The 18435-nt window shown below is 37.0% G+C and overlaps 1 protein-coding gene across 2 annotated transcripts in view; it reads left to right on the top strand.

The window, feature by feature from the left end:
* The window catches only part of MEMO1 (mediator of cell motility 1), a 110850-nt gene that overhangs the window by 73586 nt on the left and 18829 nt on the right, over positions 1-18435 (top strand). For both annotated transcript variants that reach the window (XM_052648314.1, XM_052648313.1), the window contains exon 6: positions 16860-17002. In XM_052648314.1, coding sequence (XP_052504274.1) covers positions 16860-17002 — 143 coding nt within the window. The remainder of the gene's footprint in view (positions 1-16859; positions 17003-18435) is intronic.

Genomic DNA, 18435 nt, shown 5'->3' with positions numbered 1-18435 from the left:
TCATTTTCAGTACAGTATTCAATAAGTTGGGCTTCTCGGGTAGCTCAGCTGGTAAAGAATCCTCCTGCAGTGCAGGAGACCTGAGTTTGATCCTTGGGTTGGGAAGATCCCCTGGAGGAGGGCATGGCAACCCACTCCAGTATTCTTGCCTGGAGAATCCCCGTGGACAGAGAAGCCTGGTGGGCTGTAATCCATGGGGTCGCAAAGAGTCAGACATGACTGAGCGACTAAGCATAGCACATTCAATAAATTACATGAGAGATTCAGCACTTTATTATAAAATACACTTTGTTTTAGATAATTTTGCCCATCTGCAAGCTATTAAAAATGTTGTAAGCACACTTAAGGTAGGCTAGGCTAAGCTATGATATTTAGTAGGTTAGGTGTAGTAAATGTATTTTCAACTTATAATGGATTTAGTTAGACTTAACCCCATTGTAAGCTGAGGAAGATCTGTATTATTCTTAGCTCTTGGCTGGGTCCTTTTGGCTCTTGGCTCTGTTCTTTTAGTCCTATTTACTTTTCCATAAGAAATGGGCTTTGTTTGCATCTCAGTAGCAGTTTTATTCTGCTGTAGGTGACAGTTAAAAGCCTAAAGGCCTCTTTTCATTTGAGATAGTGTTTTATTTTAGTACAAACTGATAGAACTCCGTTAACCACATTGTGGATTTTCTATATATAAGATTAAAAGTGCATTCCATTAGACAAAAGTCACATCCACAGTTCTTACTGTGACAAGATTCTCTCCACTTTCTTACTGAGACAGGATTCTCTCCACTTTGGAGCCCAAGTTCAGTTCAGTTCAGTCGCTCAGTCGTGTCCGACTCTTTGCGATCCCATGAATCGCAGCACGCCAGGCCTCCGTGTCCATCACCAACTCCCGGAGTTCACTCAGATTCACGTCCATCAAGTCAGTGATGCCATCCAGCCATCTCATCCTCCTCCTGCCCCCAATCCCTCCCAGCATCAGTCTTTTCCAATGAGTCAACTCTTCACATGAGGTGTCCAAAGTACTGGAGTTTCAGCTTTAGCATCAGTCCCTCCAAAGAAATCCCGGGGCTGATCTCCTTCAGGATGGACTGGTTGGATCTCCTTGCAGTCCAAGGGACTCTCAAGAGTCTTCTCCAACACCACAGTTCAAAAGCATCAATTCTTTGGCGCTCAGCCTTCTTCACAGTCCAACTCTCACATCCCGTGTAATTTCTTAGAAGCCCTTTTACCTGCCTGAGAGAATATGCAAACATGGTCTGAAGTCTTCCTGTGGTCCTAACACAGGCTTTTACAGATGTGGTTTCGATTTGATGATTCTGAGCCCATGTTCTTGGTAGTACTCTGTATTTGGTCTTTGTCCTTAGGCTGTTTGCTTGACAGTGTTTGGTTCTCTGTAGAGGCTAGTGATGAGAAACAGTTATTTTCTAACCAAGAAACTCTTAGTTAGAAATATTTCTTTTAAATTCTGCTTATAGTTAGTTCTTTAGCTCATGTTTTTCTTCTTGCATCTCCTCATATTTGGCTGTGAAGAAGCCATTGACACTTTGAATATTTTGTTGGGGAATCTTAGTTACATTTATAGATGCTCTAATCTTCTAAGTTTTGTCGTGTGACAGTTTTATGCTAATTATTTTCTGCCGGGAAATAATATGGATAGCCCTTCTTCTAGCAGTGTCCTTACTGTGTGTCTACTTTCAGGCTCCTTGTTGCCCTTTCACCTTCCACCTGCCTCTTGTCCCCAAAGCCAATATTATATTTTCTAGGTGTCTCTTTTAGTAATACACTTTCCAGGCACCCATTTTTGGTCTCGGTTATCAGTTGTAGCATGGCATATCACCTCAAAGTACTTTTTTTGTTTTCTTTATGATTCTTTGGGCTAGAAATTTGTGTTCAGGGATGAGTGGCAACCAGTCATTTCCATTTCATTTGCTGTCAGGTAAGATAGGTTAACTTAGGCTAGAGGTTCCAGGGTGCTCTCACTTTCTGTCTGGGGCTTAATGCAGGTTGTCTCCTAGGCACCTTAGTTCTCATCTTGGTCCTGTCTCCACTTGTTACTTTTCTTCAGGGCCTTTCTCTACACATGGTTTCCCTTTCCTGCTGATCTATCCTGAAGTACATGGCAATTCAGTGTAGCAAGAAAGTAAGTAGAAATTTTAGGTCTCTTAATCTTTAGGCTTGCAAGTGGCACAGTATTACTTGTGCCGTATTTTACTTGACAATGCAAACTGGAAGACTGGATTCAAGGGGAGGGAAAAATTGTACCTAATGGGAGGAATGGCATTAGCATTCAGAGGTGGGAGGAATTCTGTTGATTGTGTTTGTAGATAGCCTACCACGGTAGCACTGCAGTTAAATAGCTTTTTGGGAGGTTATGTATGCATGTATATCTGTCTGCTTCCCTTCTCTCCTTTCCCCTGACCTGTCCCCTACTCCAGGGCAGCTGGTTTACTCTGCATATTCTGTACCCATCTCAGTGTCTGGCACAAACAGGATCTCATCAATTAATTGTTGAATAAATTAATAGCAATCTATTTGTAATACTTTCATTAAATATTTCCCAAAAATGAGGTCAGAGTTTTTTAATTAGCTGCTTTTTATGTCATGAACCTATTTACATTTTTTTTAAAAGCTCCTTTTAATTGGGTATACATAGGACTTTCCAGTATATGACTATGTAGTACTTCAGTTGCCTAATTTTAAAACTTTTCCCTCATTTTTCACTATTATGAAAATTATGATGGGCTAAAAAATTAAATATCTAAGTGTATTATTTATAATTCTCTTATATTGAGCAGATTTAAAAGTGATATTCATTAGAGCTTTCTTTAAAAAAAAAAAATAATAATAGAGAGGAGAAAACGAAATGACCCATAAAGTCCTTGCTAAGTTAAATCTGTCCTTTTAAAAAATGGGTGTACATGATTTAAAAGCATACACAATGAGCAGTGAAACCCTCTTTTATTCTCCTCAGCAGTGTTTACTGGCAGTGAAGATTATTATGGAAATGCTAAAATACATGTATGCATATATAAGTTTGTCTGTGTGTGTGTTTGTGTGTGTGTATCTATATATATATATAAGACTTATACATACACATTTTTGTGTAATTAAATAATAATCTCATATTAAGAGGAGGTCTTATTTTAAGCATTTTATTCTGATCCTTTTTTCCATATATTATCTTTACTGTCAAAATTAATAATTTTTAATATTATATATGATTGCATTTAAGAGATATTTTTAAGTTGGGATATGTAGAAATCATCTATCTTGAAAAAGCTATTTACTCTTAAAATTTGGAGAAGTAAATGGCAACCCACTCTGGTATTCTTGTCTGGAAAATCTCATGGATGGAGGAGCCTGGTAGGCTACATACAGTGCATGGGGTCGCAAAGAGTCGGACACGACTGAGCAACTAACACACTCTTAAAATTAACAACATGCTGCCACTTCTTTTTCTTTGCATTTTACTCTGTTATCTTTCCTGCCTTTTATTCCTTTCTCTGTATTATTCTCATTTATTCTTTGTTTACAGTTTAAAATTTTAATTGATTTTGGCTCACTGTAAAATATATTCTTTGTGACATAGAAGTCTATGAATATTGATAAATGTTGATTTGTAAATATGCAACACCATCAAGATATAGAACAATTCCTTTGCCTCAGTTTTAGTCCTTTTTTGTTCAGAAAAATGTGCAAAGTAAATAGTACAATTCTTTAGTAACTTTTGAAGTGTTTGAGAAATATGGCCCTGTAAAAATACTTATGTTCACTGTAAAAATATTACATTTTTAGCCATATAGTAGTTTTTGTTACTGCTAATATTTTTGTAACATGGACAGCTTGAAAGCACAGTATACTGTATTTAAATCTTTCATCTTAGATTTTAGGTTCAAGTCAATCTTAGAAATTCACTGTGGTTAGGATTTGACAACTCAGTACTTATACCATTATATATATTAAAAAAAATATTGATTTTGTATAGTTTATCCAGATTGTTAAGCCTAACTCTTATAATTTCTTGTGTTTATTCTTATTAATTATATTTTTGAGTTCCCTGAGTGAGAAAACTACTATCAAATACCAAATGCCTTGTATGGTATTAATTACTAATAACTGAACTTTTTCCTGTTCTTAATATCTTATATTAGTATAATGTATTTGTTAAAATTGAGGAACCAGTATTGATACATGATTATTAAATAAAGTTCATAGTTTAATTAGGATTCACTCTTTTGTGTTAGTATAGTCTTTGGCTTTGCCAAATGCTTCATTTCATGTCTCTCAACCTTTAATAGTCCCATGTAGAGTAGTTTTACTGTCCTAAAAATCCCCTGTGTTCTACCTATTCATCTTCTCTCTTCACTCCACCTCCATCTGACCCCTGGTAACTACTGATCTTTTTATTGTTTTCATAGCCATATAGTTTCTGGAATATCGTGTAGTTGGAATCATGTAATATGTAGCTTTTTCAGGTTGACTTTTTGAACTTAGTAATATATTATCAAAATTCCTCCAAGTCTTTTTATGGCTTGGTAGCTTGTTTTCCTTTGTTGTTGAATAATAGCCCATTTTATGGCGGTGTCAGTTTTTCCACTCACCTATTAAAAGAGTATTGATATCATTGGATTCAGTTCAGTGGCCCAGTCATGTCTGACTCTTTGAAACCCCATGAACCGCAGCACACCAGGCCTCCCTGTCCATCAGCAACTCCCGGGGTCCACCCAAACCCATGTCCATTGAGTCGGTGATGCCATCCAACCGTCTCATCCTCTGTTGTCCCCTTCTCCTCCTGCCTTCAGTCTTTCCCAGCATCAGGGTCTTCTCAAATGAGTCAGTGCTTCGCATCAGGTGGCCAAAGTATAGGGAGATTCAGCTTCAACATCAGTCCTTCCAATGAACACCCAGGACTGATGTCCTTTGGATGGACTGGTTGGCTCTCCTCGCAGTCCAAGGGATTCTCAAGAGTCTTCTCCAACACCACAGTTAGAAACCATTAATTCTTCAGTGCTCAGCTTTCTTTATAGACCAACTGTCACATCCATGCATGACTACTGGAAAAACCACAGACTTGACTAGAGGGACCTTTGTTGACCAAGTAATGTCTCTGCTTTTTAATATGCTGTCTAGGTTGGTCATAACGTTCCTTCCAAGGAGTAAGCATCTTTTCATTTCATGGCTGCAATCACCATCTGCAGTGATTTTGGAGCCCAAAAAGATAAAGTCAGCCACTGTTTCTGCTGTTTCCCCACCTATTTGCCATGAAATGATGGGACCCAATGCCATGATCTTAGTTTTTGAATGTTGAGTTTGAAATCAGATTTTTCACTCTCCTCTTCCACTTTCATCAAGAGGCTCTTTAGTTCTTCTTCACTTTCTGCCATAAGGGTGGTGTCATCTGCATATCTGAGGTTATTGATATTTTTCCTGGCAATATTGATTCCAGCTTGTAGTTCCTCCAGCCCAGCATTTCTCATGATGTACTCTGCATATAAGTTAAATGGGCAGGGTTACAATATACAGCCTTGACGTACTCCTTTTCCTATTTGGAACTAGTCTGTTGTTCCATGTCCAGTTCTAACTGTTGCTTCCTGACCTGCATATAGGTTTCTCAGGAGGCAGGTCAGGTGGTCTGGTATTCCCATCTCTTTCAGAGTTTTCCACAGTTAATTGTGATCCACATAGTCAAAGGTTTTGGCATAGTCAGTAAGGCAGAAATAGATGTTTTTCTGGAACTCTCTTGCTTTTTTGATGATCCAGCGGATGTTGGCAATTTGATGTCTGGTTCCTCTGCCTTTTCTAAAACCAGCTTGAACATCTGGAAGTTCATGGTTCATGAATTGCTGAAGCCTGGCTTGGAGAATTTTGAGCATTACTTTCCTAGCATGTGAGATGAGTGCAGTTGTGTGGTAGTTTGAGCCTTCTTTGACATTGCCTTTCTTTGGGATTGGAATGAAAACTTACCTTTCCACTCACCTGTTAAAAGATTATTGATATTGTTGGATTAATATCTGTTACATTTTTTACCATTTTCTATTCACTGTTCTTGTTCTTTCTTTTCTTACTCTCTTTTTCTTTTTCCTCTGATTTTAATTGAACATTTAATGCAAGTTCATTTTCTTTCATCTCTTAGCATAGGTTACACTTCTTTTTACTCTCTTTAGTGGTTGCTGTGAAGTTTGCAATGTACATTTGCAACTGATGCAAGTATACTTTCAAATAACACTGTACTGATTCATGCAGTGCAGGTATCTCACATTATTTGCAATTTCTTGTTCTTATCCCTTATAACATTGTTATCATTCATAAACTATAATTACCAAGCTCATTATTGCTGTATTATTTTGAACAAATCATTATGTTAGATCAATTAAGGATAATAAAAATGAAATAAAGATGTCATTTTAAATTCTTTTATTCCTTTCTAATGTGCTTCTTTTTTTCTATGTCGATATGAGCTTATGAACTATATCGTTTTCCTTCTTTTTGAAAGACTTATTACCAGTTCGTGGCTCTGATTTTATTATTTAAAACTTGCTGTTTTGGATTGGACAAAGGATGTGTTTTATCTTTGCCACCTCCTCAAGAACACAGAAGAGGTGTTTCCTTTTCCAGTGTTTCTATTAATCTCAAATTAAGAATAATGTATTTTATTTATAGGGAGTAATTAAGTAGGCTAGTAAGCAAAACTCATTTTAGCTCCATAGTGGTAATTCCTCCCTGTCCAGTTTTACTAGTTATTGATGTAAAGATTTGATTGTTTTAAAGATATTTACCTTTTTTGGGGGGGGCTCCAAAATCACTGCAGATAGTGATTGCAGCCATGAAATTAAAAGACGCTTACTCCTTAGAAGGAAAGTTATGACTAACCTAGAGAGCATATTAAAAAGCAGAGACATTACTTGGTCAACAAAGGTCCATCTAGTCAAGGCTATGGTTTTTCCAGTAGTCATATATGGATGTGAGAGTTGGACTATCAAGAAAGCTGAGTGCCGAAGAATTGATGCTATGAACTGTGGTGTTGGAGAAGACTCTTGAGAGTCCCTTGGACTGCAAGGAGATCCAACCAGTCCATCCTAAAGGAGATCAGTCCTGGGTGTTCATTGGAAGGACTGATGCTAAAGCTGAAACTCCAATACTTTGGCCACCTCATGCGAAGAGTTGACTCATTGGAAAGGACTCTGATGCTGGGAGGGATTGGGGGCAGGAGGAAAGGGGATGACAGAGGGTGAGATGGTTTGATGGTATCACTGACTCAGTGGACATGGGTTTGGGTAGATTCCGGCTGTTGGTGATGGATAGGGAGGCCTGGCATGCTGTGGTTCATGGGGTCGCAAAGAGTCGGACATGACTGAGTGACTAAACTGAATTGAACCTTCAAAATTTAAAAATTTGGTTAATCTGAATTTTTCAGATATAAGTAGAGTTGCTTAATTATGCAGGGAATGATGAGTGATGCAAAAATAAGTCAATATTGTGTGTTTCCTCAGCATATAGTCCAGTTGGAGGAATAAGAACTGTATATAAATAAATGTAATATAATTCAAAATGTAATAAGTATAATTGAAGAGTTTATAGAAGCAGAAAAAAAGGGATGAAGGTGACAGCTGAGTTAGGGGAGCACAGAGAAGAATTATGAAGAAGATGATATTTGGGTGTACTTTGAGGATGACTGTAGTTTTCACAGAATGAGGCAGAATTTTCTGTTGGAAACAGAATACTGTAAATATAAAATGTGGAAGTAAGAAAGCTAATTTTAAGAGCAGGAACCTACCTGACTTAGTTTGTGGAAGTTACAGAAGTCTGGGTTAGTATCTGAGGTCTGTCTCTAGATGACTTTTGTTTGACCTGCATAGGTAGAAAAAGTTTTTCACAGATATGAATGTTTTCAGTTTGATGTTGATCCTGCCACTTCTTGTTATCATATACCTTATCTGACCTTTTGCACATATATGGTACCAACATGGGGCTGGAACCATCTGAGTAGGTGACCTTGTAGGTGCAGAGAGTAAGAGGGCCAAGATTAGAAAGCTGGAATGGTTGGTTGGGACAGGATTATGAAGGGCATTGAATGTCATTTTAAGATATTTGTATTTTATTCCCTGATTGTTATAGAGCTAGTGAATGTTCTTGAGAAGGAGGGTGATGATTAGAGCTTGACTGTAAGAGTATTCTTCTTCGATGGCATAATGGTACTGTGAAGGATGAATTAGAGTTGGAGGAGGTTGATAGAAATAGTTTAGAAATTATGGAGGCTTTGGACTAAAGTAATGATGGCTAAAACTGAGCAGATTATGGGACAATGAAGAAAACTCGGTAAATATTTCTGTGTGGGAGAGTAAAATAATTTAAAATACTTTTAATGTGTAAGAGTATACAATTATCAGAGATGGTCAAGATGTTAACTTTTTGGTGTAAACCAGATACAATTTTAGGAGAACATAGGGCATGGAAATGTTGACTTGTTTCCATCGAAATACTGGAATGTTTCTGTAAAAAATACTGGTGTGACCATAATTCTGAAAGCTGACTTGGGCCAGTTCACCATACTACTGTTTTGCTTCAAACAGTTGCGTTTCCATAATAGAGTTCAGTAAGATTCTCTGGTACCTGAAATACACCTGCCCTTGTAAAATCTCTTTTTACTAGTTTTCGTACCAGAATGGAAATTCAGAAAGGTATACCCTTTGAAATTAATTTTGATAGTCTCACTGTATTCCCTTACCTGATCAAACAGTAAAGATTTATAATGACTTAAATGTTAATTTTAGTTGTCATTGACAGTTTCCCTTCTCCCTTTCCCTCTCTTTTCCCCCATTTTCTTTGGCTCTGCCTGATGTCTTCTGGGTCTTTCTAGTTTATTCTTTCTCACAGTGAGTCACAGTATTCTGCATTTAATCTGTATGTGTATCCCTGTCGTTGAAGGTGAATTTGATCAAGAGGAAAAGATTAGCGGAGTTCTCCCACGTAGGGTTCCCTGAAACTCCACGTTATGATTCCTTTCCGTCTCTGTGCCTTTAACACCGTTTTTGAGAGTTCCACGACCAGCCTCAGTTGAAGGACTCATAGATGTATGAGGACTCTGGTTTATTAGAAAAGATGTGATACGCAGCAGGACCAGCAAGGGACAAAAGGCGTGTCGAGCACAATCTGGAGGAATCCGAATGTAGCCTTCCAGCATTCTCCGTCCCATAGGGGTGGGCCGAACAGAACGTGGTTCCTCCAGCACTGTAACACGTATACAGTGCTTCTGGCCAGGGACGCCTGCTTTAAGATTCTAAATCCAGGATTTTTGTTAGGGGCTAGTCATATAGACATAAAACTAAGACTATAAAGCTATACTGAAACTTGCAGAAGGAAAGCATTGCCATAATCACATAATATATTAACAATCTAGGCAAGCTGGTACTATGTCCCAAGTGGGTAAAAAGAGCCTTAATCCACCTAAATAACATTGCAGAATCCAAGTTGCTAGGTACCCAAAGGCCAGTCTTACACATAGGACTTTCTAAGGATTTCCGCAACAAGTCTGCTGAATTTAACCCAGTTGCAGAATTCCCTTGCCACTTTCCCAGTTCCAGGCTGCCGTATTGCCATTCCAACTTTGTGAATTTTTGATTCACCTGAATACCATTTTAACTCCTTTATAGTTTAGGTTTGTACTAGGTCTTAAGATTCTTCTTTCCTTTCTGATTTGGCCTCAGTCAAGGTCTTCAACTATTTAAAATGATCAGAGAAAAAGTAAGGTATGCTCTTATGTAGTTACTCTTTAACAGGGTGGAATGACTTGTCTATGGGCATAGAAAACAGCCTGAGATTTTCCACCCCCATCCAGCTTAAATGACAGCCACAAGAGCAGTGCGATTTTCACATGTGTTCTTACCCTTTGACTTTCATACTCCTGGTCGTGTATTTCTGCATATATCTTGTTTTTTTAAATTGTCATTTATTGAGATTTTAGAGCAAACGTATGTTTTCTTTGTATATTGCTCAGTTTCTCTTTTTCATGAACATAGAAGATTCCTTTGGATTAGTACCTGTATATCAGGAAGAGAGCATTTTTTAGAATTACAGAGCATGGAGTATCTCCAAAATAAATAAAATTTCATTTTTGATTGTAATGGAACAGTTTTTGTTTCTGTGACCATGAAAAGGATGAGCAAGAGGTACCATAAGACATTTGAGAAGATTGGAGTATATTTTATTTTTATCAGAGTAGACTTTTAGTATTTATCTACATATGTTTTGTCCTCTCTTTTTTCCTCCTATGAATATTTTCTATCTAAAAGAGGAGAGGAGAATAAATTATATAGCGCTATTGTGGCAACAGCTTCAGCATCTTAGAGATAAGAATAGCTTTTCTTTTGACTGGCTTAGTTATGATTTTTTAAAAATTCTCACCTGAGAAGCTCTAGACTGCTTCTAAAATCTTTGGAAAGTTGGAAGGATTTGTATAGAAAAGAAAATTCTCGTGTTCATCAATGTTGTTCACAGGAGAAATGTTCAAATAAATGCCATGGAAAGAATAATCAAATAACTATTTGTATACAGTATTTGATCTAGTTTAAAATGTCATCACTTATAAGATTTCAGTTATTTATATGCCGCTAATTTCGTGAAAACTGCCGTTTAAATGATCTTCTTATCACTTAGAATATTCATATTAGAATTCATATTTTTCTTCTGATGAGGACTTTTAAAATCTACGCTTACCAAGTTTCAGATGTTCATATAGTGTTATTAACTATAACATTAACTATAGAACTGTGTTAGCTACAGAATTCACATTTTTATGTTAGAATATTTACATTAGAATTTAGACTTTTTTGTACTCTGTACCAGTAAAAGCATTGGTGATATAGAGTGATATTGTTTGTTTTTAAGGAGAGTGCTTCACTATTGGTTCTGTGATTTCAGTTTTTTTGTTTGTTACACATCTTGGATACAGTAATTTTCCACAGCCTGGATTAAGGCATAGGACAGAAAAATAAGGGCTAAAACTTTCATCTGTATTACTAAAGTGCTCGTAGGTATTTTGTAAGGTGGGTTTTATTAACTTTGTTTTTATGGATGACAGATGATAGATAGTGTAAGTAACCTGCTGCAGGTAGCAGAGATGGATTTTCTTTCTTTTTTTAACAGTTTTATTGAAGCTTGAAGTATGAATTTATATCCTGTAAAATTTTTGATGAGTTTATAGATTTGTGCAGACATTTTCACAATCTAGTTTTTTTAAAAAGAATATTTTGTTTATTTTTATTTATTTATTTGGCTGGACTGGATCTTAGTTATAGCATGTAGGATCTTTAGCTGCAGCATATGGGATCTAGTTTTTTAACCAGGGATCAAACCTGGGCTCCCTGCATTGGGCACATGGAGTCTTAGCCCCTAGACCACTAGGGAAGTCCCTCACAATCTAGTTTTAACATTTTTATCACCCAAAAAAGAGACCTTGTGTTCATTTGAGGACAATTTCTGCTTCTATTCTCAACCTCAGGTACCCATTACCTTCTTTCTCTGTAGATTTGTATTTTTTGGAAATTTTAAATAAATGGAATCATACAATATGTAGTCCTTTGTGTCGGTCCTTTTTCACTTAGCATACTGTTCTTGAGATTCATCCACGTTGCATTGTGTATTAACGGTTCATTCATTTTTTATTGCCAAGTGGATATTCCATTGTATGACTGTGCCCCATTTTGTTTAACCATTCACCAGTTGATGGGCATTTGGATCATCTTCATTTTTGGCTGTTAGGAATAATGTTATAAACATTCTTGTACAAGTCTTTATATGAATATATGTTTTCATTTCTCTTGAATAGGTACTTGTGAATGGAATTGCTGAGTCATATGATAAGTCTGTGTTTTTCATAGTGATGGGACCATTTTATATTCTAGGGTACAAAGCATGAGGGTTCTGTTTCTCCATATTCTGGCCAATACCTGGTATTGTCAGTCTTTACATTACAACCCTTCTGACAGATGTGTAGTGTAAGCTGACTGTGGTGTTAGTTTGCCATCTCCCCAGTGACTTGTGAAGTTGAGCAAGTTTTCATATGATAGTCATTTGTGTATCTTCTTTTGTGAAATGTCTGTTCATATATTTTGCCCTAGTTTTAATTTGATAATTTATCTTTTAACTTAGTTATGAGAGATTTTTGTATTCTGGACATAAGTTTTTTATTGATATGCAAAGATTTCTTCCCATGGTATATCTTATCTGTTTGTTTTCTTAATGGTGTTTATTGAAGAGCAGATGTTCTTGATGGATTCAGTTTCTTTATTTCTTTTTTTTTCTTGTATGGATTCCACTTTTGATATCAAGAAATCTTTGCCTAATCTAGGGTTACATAGATTTTCTCTTCTTGAACATGGTCAGCAAACACAACCTGCAGACCATATCTCACTGACAGCTTGTTACTGTAATGTTTTATCAGAGCATAGACACACCCATTCATTTGCCTATTGACTATGGCTGCTTTCTTTTTACTGTAGCAGTTGAGAAGTTGCTAAAAAGATTGTATAGCCCAGAAAACCTAGTATGGCCCATTTCAAAAGATGTTTGCTGAACCCTGTTCTCTTAAGTGTTACAATTTTAGCTTATAATATAGTTGTGTCTATGATCCAATTTGTGTATGGTACGAGGTAAAGGTCTGACTTCACTTTTTGTCCTATGGATTATGCAATTATCCCAGTACTATCTGTTGAAAAGACTATCCTGTAGGTAATGAGTCATTGTCTTTTTGCTGCTTTCACGATTTTCTCTTTGTCTTTGGTTTTCGTCAGTTCGTTGTGCTGTATCTAGGTTGGCAATCTTTTTATACTTACCTACTTTGGGTTGTTGAGTGTTTTTGATCTCTAGATAAATGTTTCATGAAACTTGGAAAGTTTTCAGCCATTATTTTTTCTAACTTTTTTCCTGTAACTTTTGTGGGACTCTCATTGTGTGCATCCTGTTGTATTTGATGTTGTGAACACGTCTCCACTGCCCTATTCATTTTTCTTCAGTCTTTTTTTTCCTCTGTTCTTCAGATTGGATAACTTATTTTGTCTTTAATTTTACTGATTCTTTATTGTAATATTGATTCTCCTCTTCAGACCATATAGTGAATTTTTCATTTCAGTTATACTTTTCAACTCCAAAATTTCCCTTTGGTTCTTTTTAATGGTTTACATTTCTTTGTTGATATTTGCTGTAGTCATTGTGTATATGTATACATTAAACTTTTTAAAGCATAGTTTCCTTTATTTCTTTAAACATATTTATAATAACTTTAGGGGCTTCCCAGGTGATGCTAGTGGTAAAGAATCTGCCTGCCAGTGTAGTAGATGCTGGTTCAGTTCCTGGGTCAGGAAGATCCCCCGGAGTAGGAAAAGATACCCCACTCCAGTATTCTTGCCTGGAAAATTCCATGGACAGAGAAGCCTGGTGGGCTACAGTCCATGGGGCTGCAAAGAGTCGGACACGACTGAGTGATTGAGCATATAATTTTAAAATCTGTCTGCTGAATCTAATATCCAATTCCACTTGAATACAGCCTCTGCTAGCTCTCTCCTTGCTCCCAAGAATGGGTTACAGTTTCCTTGTTCTTTGGCTCTGAATTTTTTTTTCCTTGAAACTGAACTTTTACATAGTACAGTATATTATAGCAACTTTATTGTAATTTTATCAATTTTTTTCTTCAGATGATAGTGGTGATGGTTTCATTCATGCATGCATTTATTTTTGGCTGTCCTGGGTCTTCCTTGCTTTATTAGTCGCAGCAGACAGGGGCTGCTCTTTGTTGTGGTGCATGGGCTTCTCACTGCAGTGGTTTCTCTTGTGGAGCATAGGCTCTAGGGTTTGCAGGCTTCAGTAGTTGCAGCTCCCAGGCTGCTGGGCACGGGCTCAGTAGTTGTGGCACACAAACTTAGTTGCTCTGAGGCATGTGGGATCTTCCTGGACCAGCTGTTGAACCTCCTGCATTGACAGGTGGATTCTTTACCACTGAGCTTCCAGGGAAGCCCTCATTTTTTAAAAAAGGTACCTTTCATAGACTCTGTCTGCAGAATCTTTGTTCCAGTGTTTGGCTATTGATGCATCTCCTCAGCTTTTAAAACATTCTTACTTGTTTTCAGCTCGATCTAGAGTTCTCCCTGGTGTCTGCACTGCTTGGTGCTAGCTACTGTTTGTTTGGAAGTTGTGTTTAAATGCCTTGGGCCTATATAGCTTTCACCGTGTGCTGGTGGGTTGTGAGTGTTTTGGGGAGAACATTAGAAGTTTTCAAGTTTGCCTCTTTTTCTTTCTCTTGGGTCTTCTCTGGTCTCCCAGTGCTTGTACGCATCCCTTGTTTCCAGGCAGCCAGGGATGTGTAAGAGCTTATTGTCCCTCAGGTCTCCACTCGCCTTTGTGCTTGCTCTCATTCTCCCGGTTCCCTGGCATTTGGGTGGAGCTTCAGCCTTCTGGACCTCCCCTGCACACATGTGCTGCCTCCTGTTCAGCCAGGGCATCTTCTCAGAACTTGTGAATTTATCCTATCCCTCCCTATATGGCTCTCTCCTTCCTAGGACCTCCCTATTAGGTTTCTAGGTAGTCCTCAGGTTTGTGGCTTGGCTCAAATGGTGTGGTCATTTCAGGCTACAAAAGTGGCAGGATTTTCTGTTTCCTGTTGGGTCTGGGTATTCTGTTCTCTGCCCCAAGCCAAAGTCAGCCTCCTTCAACAGCAAAGCTGTTGGTTTTTCATTGCCAGCCTCACCTTGCATTTACCATAATGTTGAAGGAGGGAGGATTGAGGCAGTTCCTGGTAAGGTGCCAGGCTTGCACTGTTCTTCTCAAAAACGTTATTTTTCAGGAATTAACTCTTCTCATTGTATTTTTTGGCCTTTGCTTGATTTTCAGAGCACAAAATGGTTGTTTTTTGGACAGTTTTATTCAGTTTTATAATTGTTGTTTGAGGGCAAGATTTTATACTCTTTCGCTAGGAAGACCAGCTTCACAACTTGGATTCTGGACTTTTTATAGGAATGTCACATTTCAAAGCCAAATGCTCTCTTCTTTGATTTATGCTTTGTGGGGATAGAGAACAGTAGTAACAATAATTTTTTAAAAAGCGAAATGGCAAAGAGGTAGATAGATGAATCTTAATTCAGAGGTTGGATTTCTCAGTATGAGACTTTTACCCCTGTATAGATAGCTCAAACTGAGGTTAACTGAGTGGTTTGGTAGCTCTTACAGAGTAGACTTGTGATGCTTCTTCAGAGTAAATTAACACTGACAGTACTTTTCTTACAGTATTCCTCACTTTTTAACAGTTTTATGAATTAGATATTGTAATTATGATCATTTTACAAATAAGATAAATTTTTAGGTTAGTAACTTATCTTTGCAATCAACATTTGTTTGTATGTGATAGAGATAGTACTTGAACCCATTTCTTCTGACTTCTTGTTTTTTTTTATACTCTGCTTCCCTACTGTTTCATTTTAATGATCTTAGTGTTTTTATTTATGTAGGTAGTACTTGAAGTTAGAACAACTCATAACAATCTTCTTGAATTTTTTTCTAGAGCACAAATTCTTTTCTTTCATATGATAATCACTCTTACCTTACTGAAAAGCCCCTATTCATTCACGCAGTTGTGAAGCACAGTGGTAAGAATCATAGAAAGAGATATCCCATGGCAGCTTCCTCTGCCAGCTTCCTGTTTTTTTCTTACTCCATAGATGCAGATTCTGCCCAAGAAGCCCCTGCATTGCAGAGGGACTGGAGATCTGTATGATCTGTTTATTTCGCAATTGACAAGGGTAAGGGGGCCTTTTTGGGGGAGGCGCTTGGGTGCCCTGAATTTAGCTTTATGAAGCTGAGCTAACATTTATTTTGGAAATACTTAAACCTAGTTTTTTTTTTTACAGACCCTTCTTTAAATTCTGTTTGTCCTGTATCAATTAAGTGCCAGATTATCATATTAAAAACCATTTATCATAAGATTTTTTTTTTTTATCCTGTTCAGAACAAGTCAGACAAGCATGACTCATGTTTCTACAATGTCAAATCTGGGGTCATTTAGAATATAAATAATATTGGATATATGTAAGTTAAATTTCACTACAATGAAAAAATTTAAAGGTCTGTTTCTATAGCCCGTCACGGTTATTCTTAATTTGCTTTGTTCCTTTTCCATAAATCTTTCAATCTGTAGAGTGAAAAAGGGACTTGTAAATATGCTGTAGACATTGTGGATGGGCGTGGTATCTTTTTCTTGCTGCCAGAAATTAATACCTATTTCCTTGAATTCTATGTCCATCCTAGATGCCAGTGAAATTTGAGTTGTATCTTCAGAGTGTCCTGTATCTGTTTAATTAGTTTAGGTGTGAGGTGCAGCTGGTGAATCTTTTGGGAGCCAAGATAAGTTTTGTGGGTCTCACTTGGCAGGTTTATAGAGCTAGTGCCAGAAATGGTGGTGTTTACAATCAGAATTAAATTAAGTAAGGAAAAATTTAATGCTCTTTTAAACTGCAGAAGCATTGGGCAGCGATGATTGTAGCTTTTCTGGGTAGTTGAGAAGATTGATGATAGTGATTTCGTGAGCTTACTTTTATATTTGATGTTATTGTTAGTAGTAAAATAGCTTCGTTTACCAAGCTGCTTTACCTAAAGAACTAGTGTACATTTCTGTAATTTACATAGATAGTTTTAATATTCTGTACTTCTCATATTTAAATGGTTTTCTTTAAATATTAATTTATAGATTTTAAGGATTCAACAACATTATGTATATTATCCATACCACTGTTAATAAATGTTCCACTTTTTAGTGCCAAGCATTGGAAATCTATTTTTATTATATTTCTTAAATGACTTTTTTTTTCCTTTCTGTTTTCTTTAAGCCATAAGGATGAGTTTACCATTATTCCTGTATTGGTTGGAGCTCTGAGTGAGTCAAAAGAACAGGAATTCGGAAAACTCTTCAGTAAATACCTAGCGGATCCTAGTAATCTCTTTGTGGTTTCTTCTGATTTCTGCCATTGGGGTAAGTTCTAGATTTTAACATTTCATGGTAGAAATTATGTACTTGTGGTTAAAGGTATCTTTTCATTCTAAGCTCTGATCTTCAGTTATTTATCACTTTCCTTGGAAAGTTACACTTTTAGCAATAATATATAAAGGTGAATGAAAAACTCTCGGTCATTTAAAAAGGATGAGACTGTAAATAGGGGATTATGGATACATTTCCAAAGGCGACTGGTATAATTGGATTCACACTGTGAGGGCATCCTTGCTTAGACACTTAGGTTAGTAGGAGTTAAGATCTTTTAACCCCATTTCTAAGTAGAGCTGTGTGATAGATTCTCTGAAGTTAGTTTTTTGGCAGATAAAACAGATGTTCTTTAGAACGAAGAAGAGCACTGTGTGCTATGCCAGTCTTGCTCCACATTTTTTTCTTGTAATTAGTCCTTTCTACTTTCTTTTTTTGCCTTTGGTGCTTAATTTTTGCCCATAGTTGCCTCCAAAGATTATACCTCCAAAGTATCCTCCAAAGATTGTAACATGTTAGCTATTAGCACTGTGGTCTTCACTGGTTCATAAGGATAAGAACTTCAAAGAGATTTTTGTTATTATTGTGAATTAAAAAAAAATAAAGAAGCTTCACAGCGAATAGATCATAAAGGAAGTGAGATGTTTATGGATGCCTCTTTTGGTTGAATTTTTTTTCTTGAATTCTTTGGATACAGTTTGTTCTATTTATCCATTACTGTGATAGAATGTTTCTAAATCCTATTCGTTTTAGGACACTCTTTGACTCATTGATTTAATGGTTTAAGGATGCCAATATCTGTTCATTCTTCAGCTGTTTCTTTGATTATGGTGAAAACATAAGGCTCAACACCATAAATTTTAAGCTACATAATGGCCAGAAAAACACCTTTAATGAGCTATAGGGAACCCTGGCCTTTACATGTCTTGTCATTGATTGCCAGAGTTGATTCTACATTTATCAGGCCTAGATAGGCTGGTTTCTTCTTCTCTTACATCATGCTGCACTGTGTGTGGCCTTGAGATTTCAGTTCAAGAGAAACATTCTCCCTAATGGTATAGATAAATATTTTGTTATCACTGATTTCTCAGCTGGGGCTGATTATCCCCACAGGAGACATTTGGAAAAGCCCGGAGACAGTTCTGGTCCTCATAGCTGGAGTGGGAAGGAGGTGGGGATGCTATTGGCATCTAATTAGTACAGTCCAGCAAAGCTGTTAGGTAAACATCCTATAATGTGCAGGATTATCTTGCCCACATATCGATAGTGCTGAGGTTGAAAGCCCTGGTTTAGGGTACGCAGGTAGCTCTGTCTGCTACCTCGCCAAATTCCTTAAGAGGCTCTCAGGGTTCTTTAATAACAAATTCTATTTGCTAGTTGGTTTGCTACCTTTGGCAGAAGTTATTTTTTATGGATAGAAGTGTATT

The sequence above is a fragment of the Budorcas taxicolor genome, chromosome 11, assembly GCF_023091745.1.
Source record: "Budorcas taxicolor isolate Tak-1 chromosome 11, Takin1.1, whole genome shotgun sequence".
Classification (NCBI taxonomy): Eukaryota; Metazoa; Chordata; class Mammalia; order Artiodactyla; family Bovidae; genus Budorcas; species Budorcas taxicolor.
This window is presented reverse-complemented; position numbering and strand designations above follow the sequence as displayed.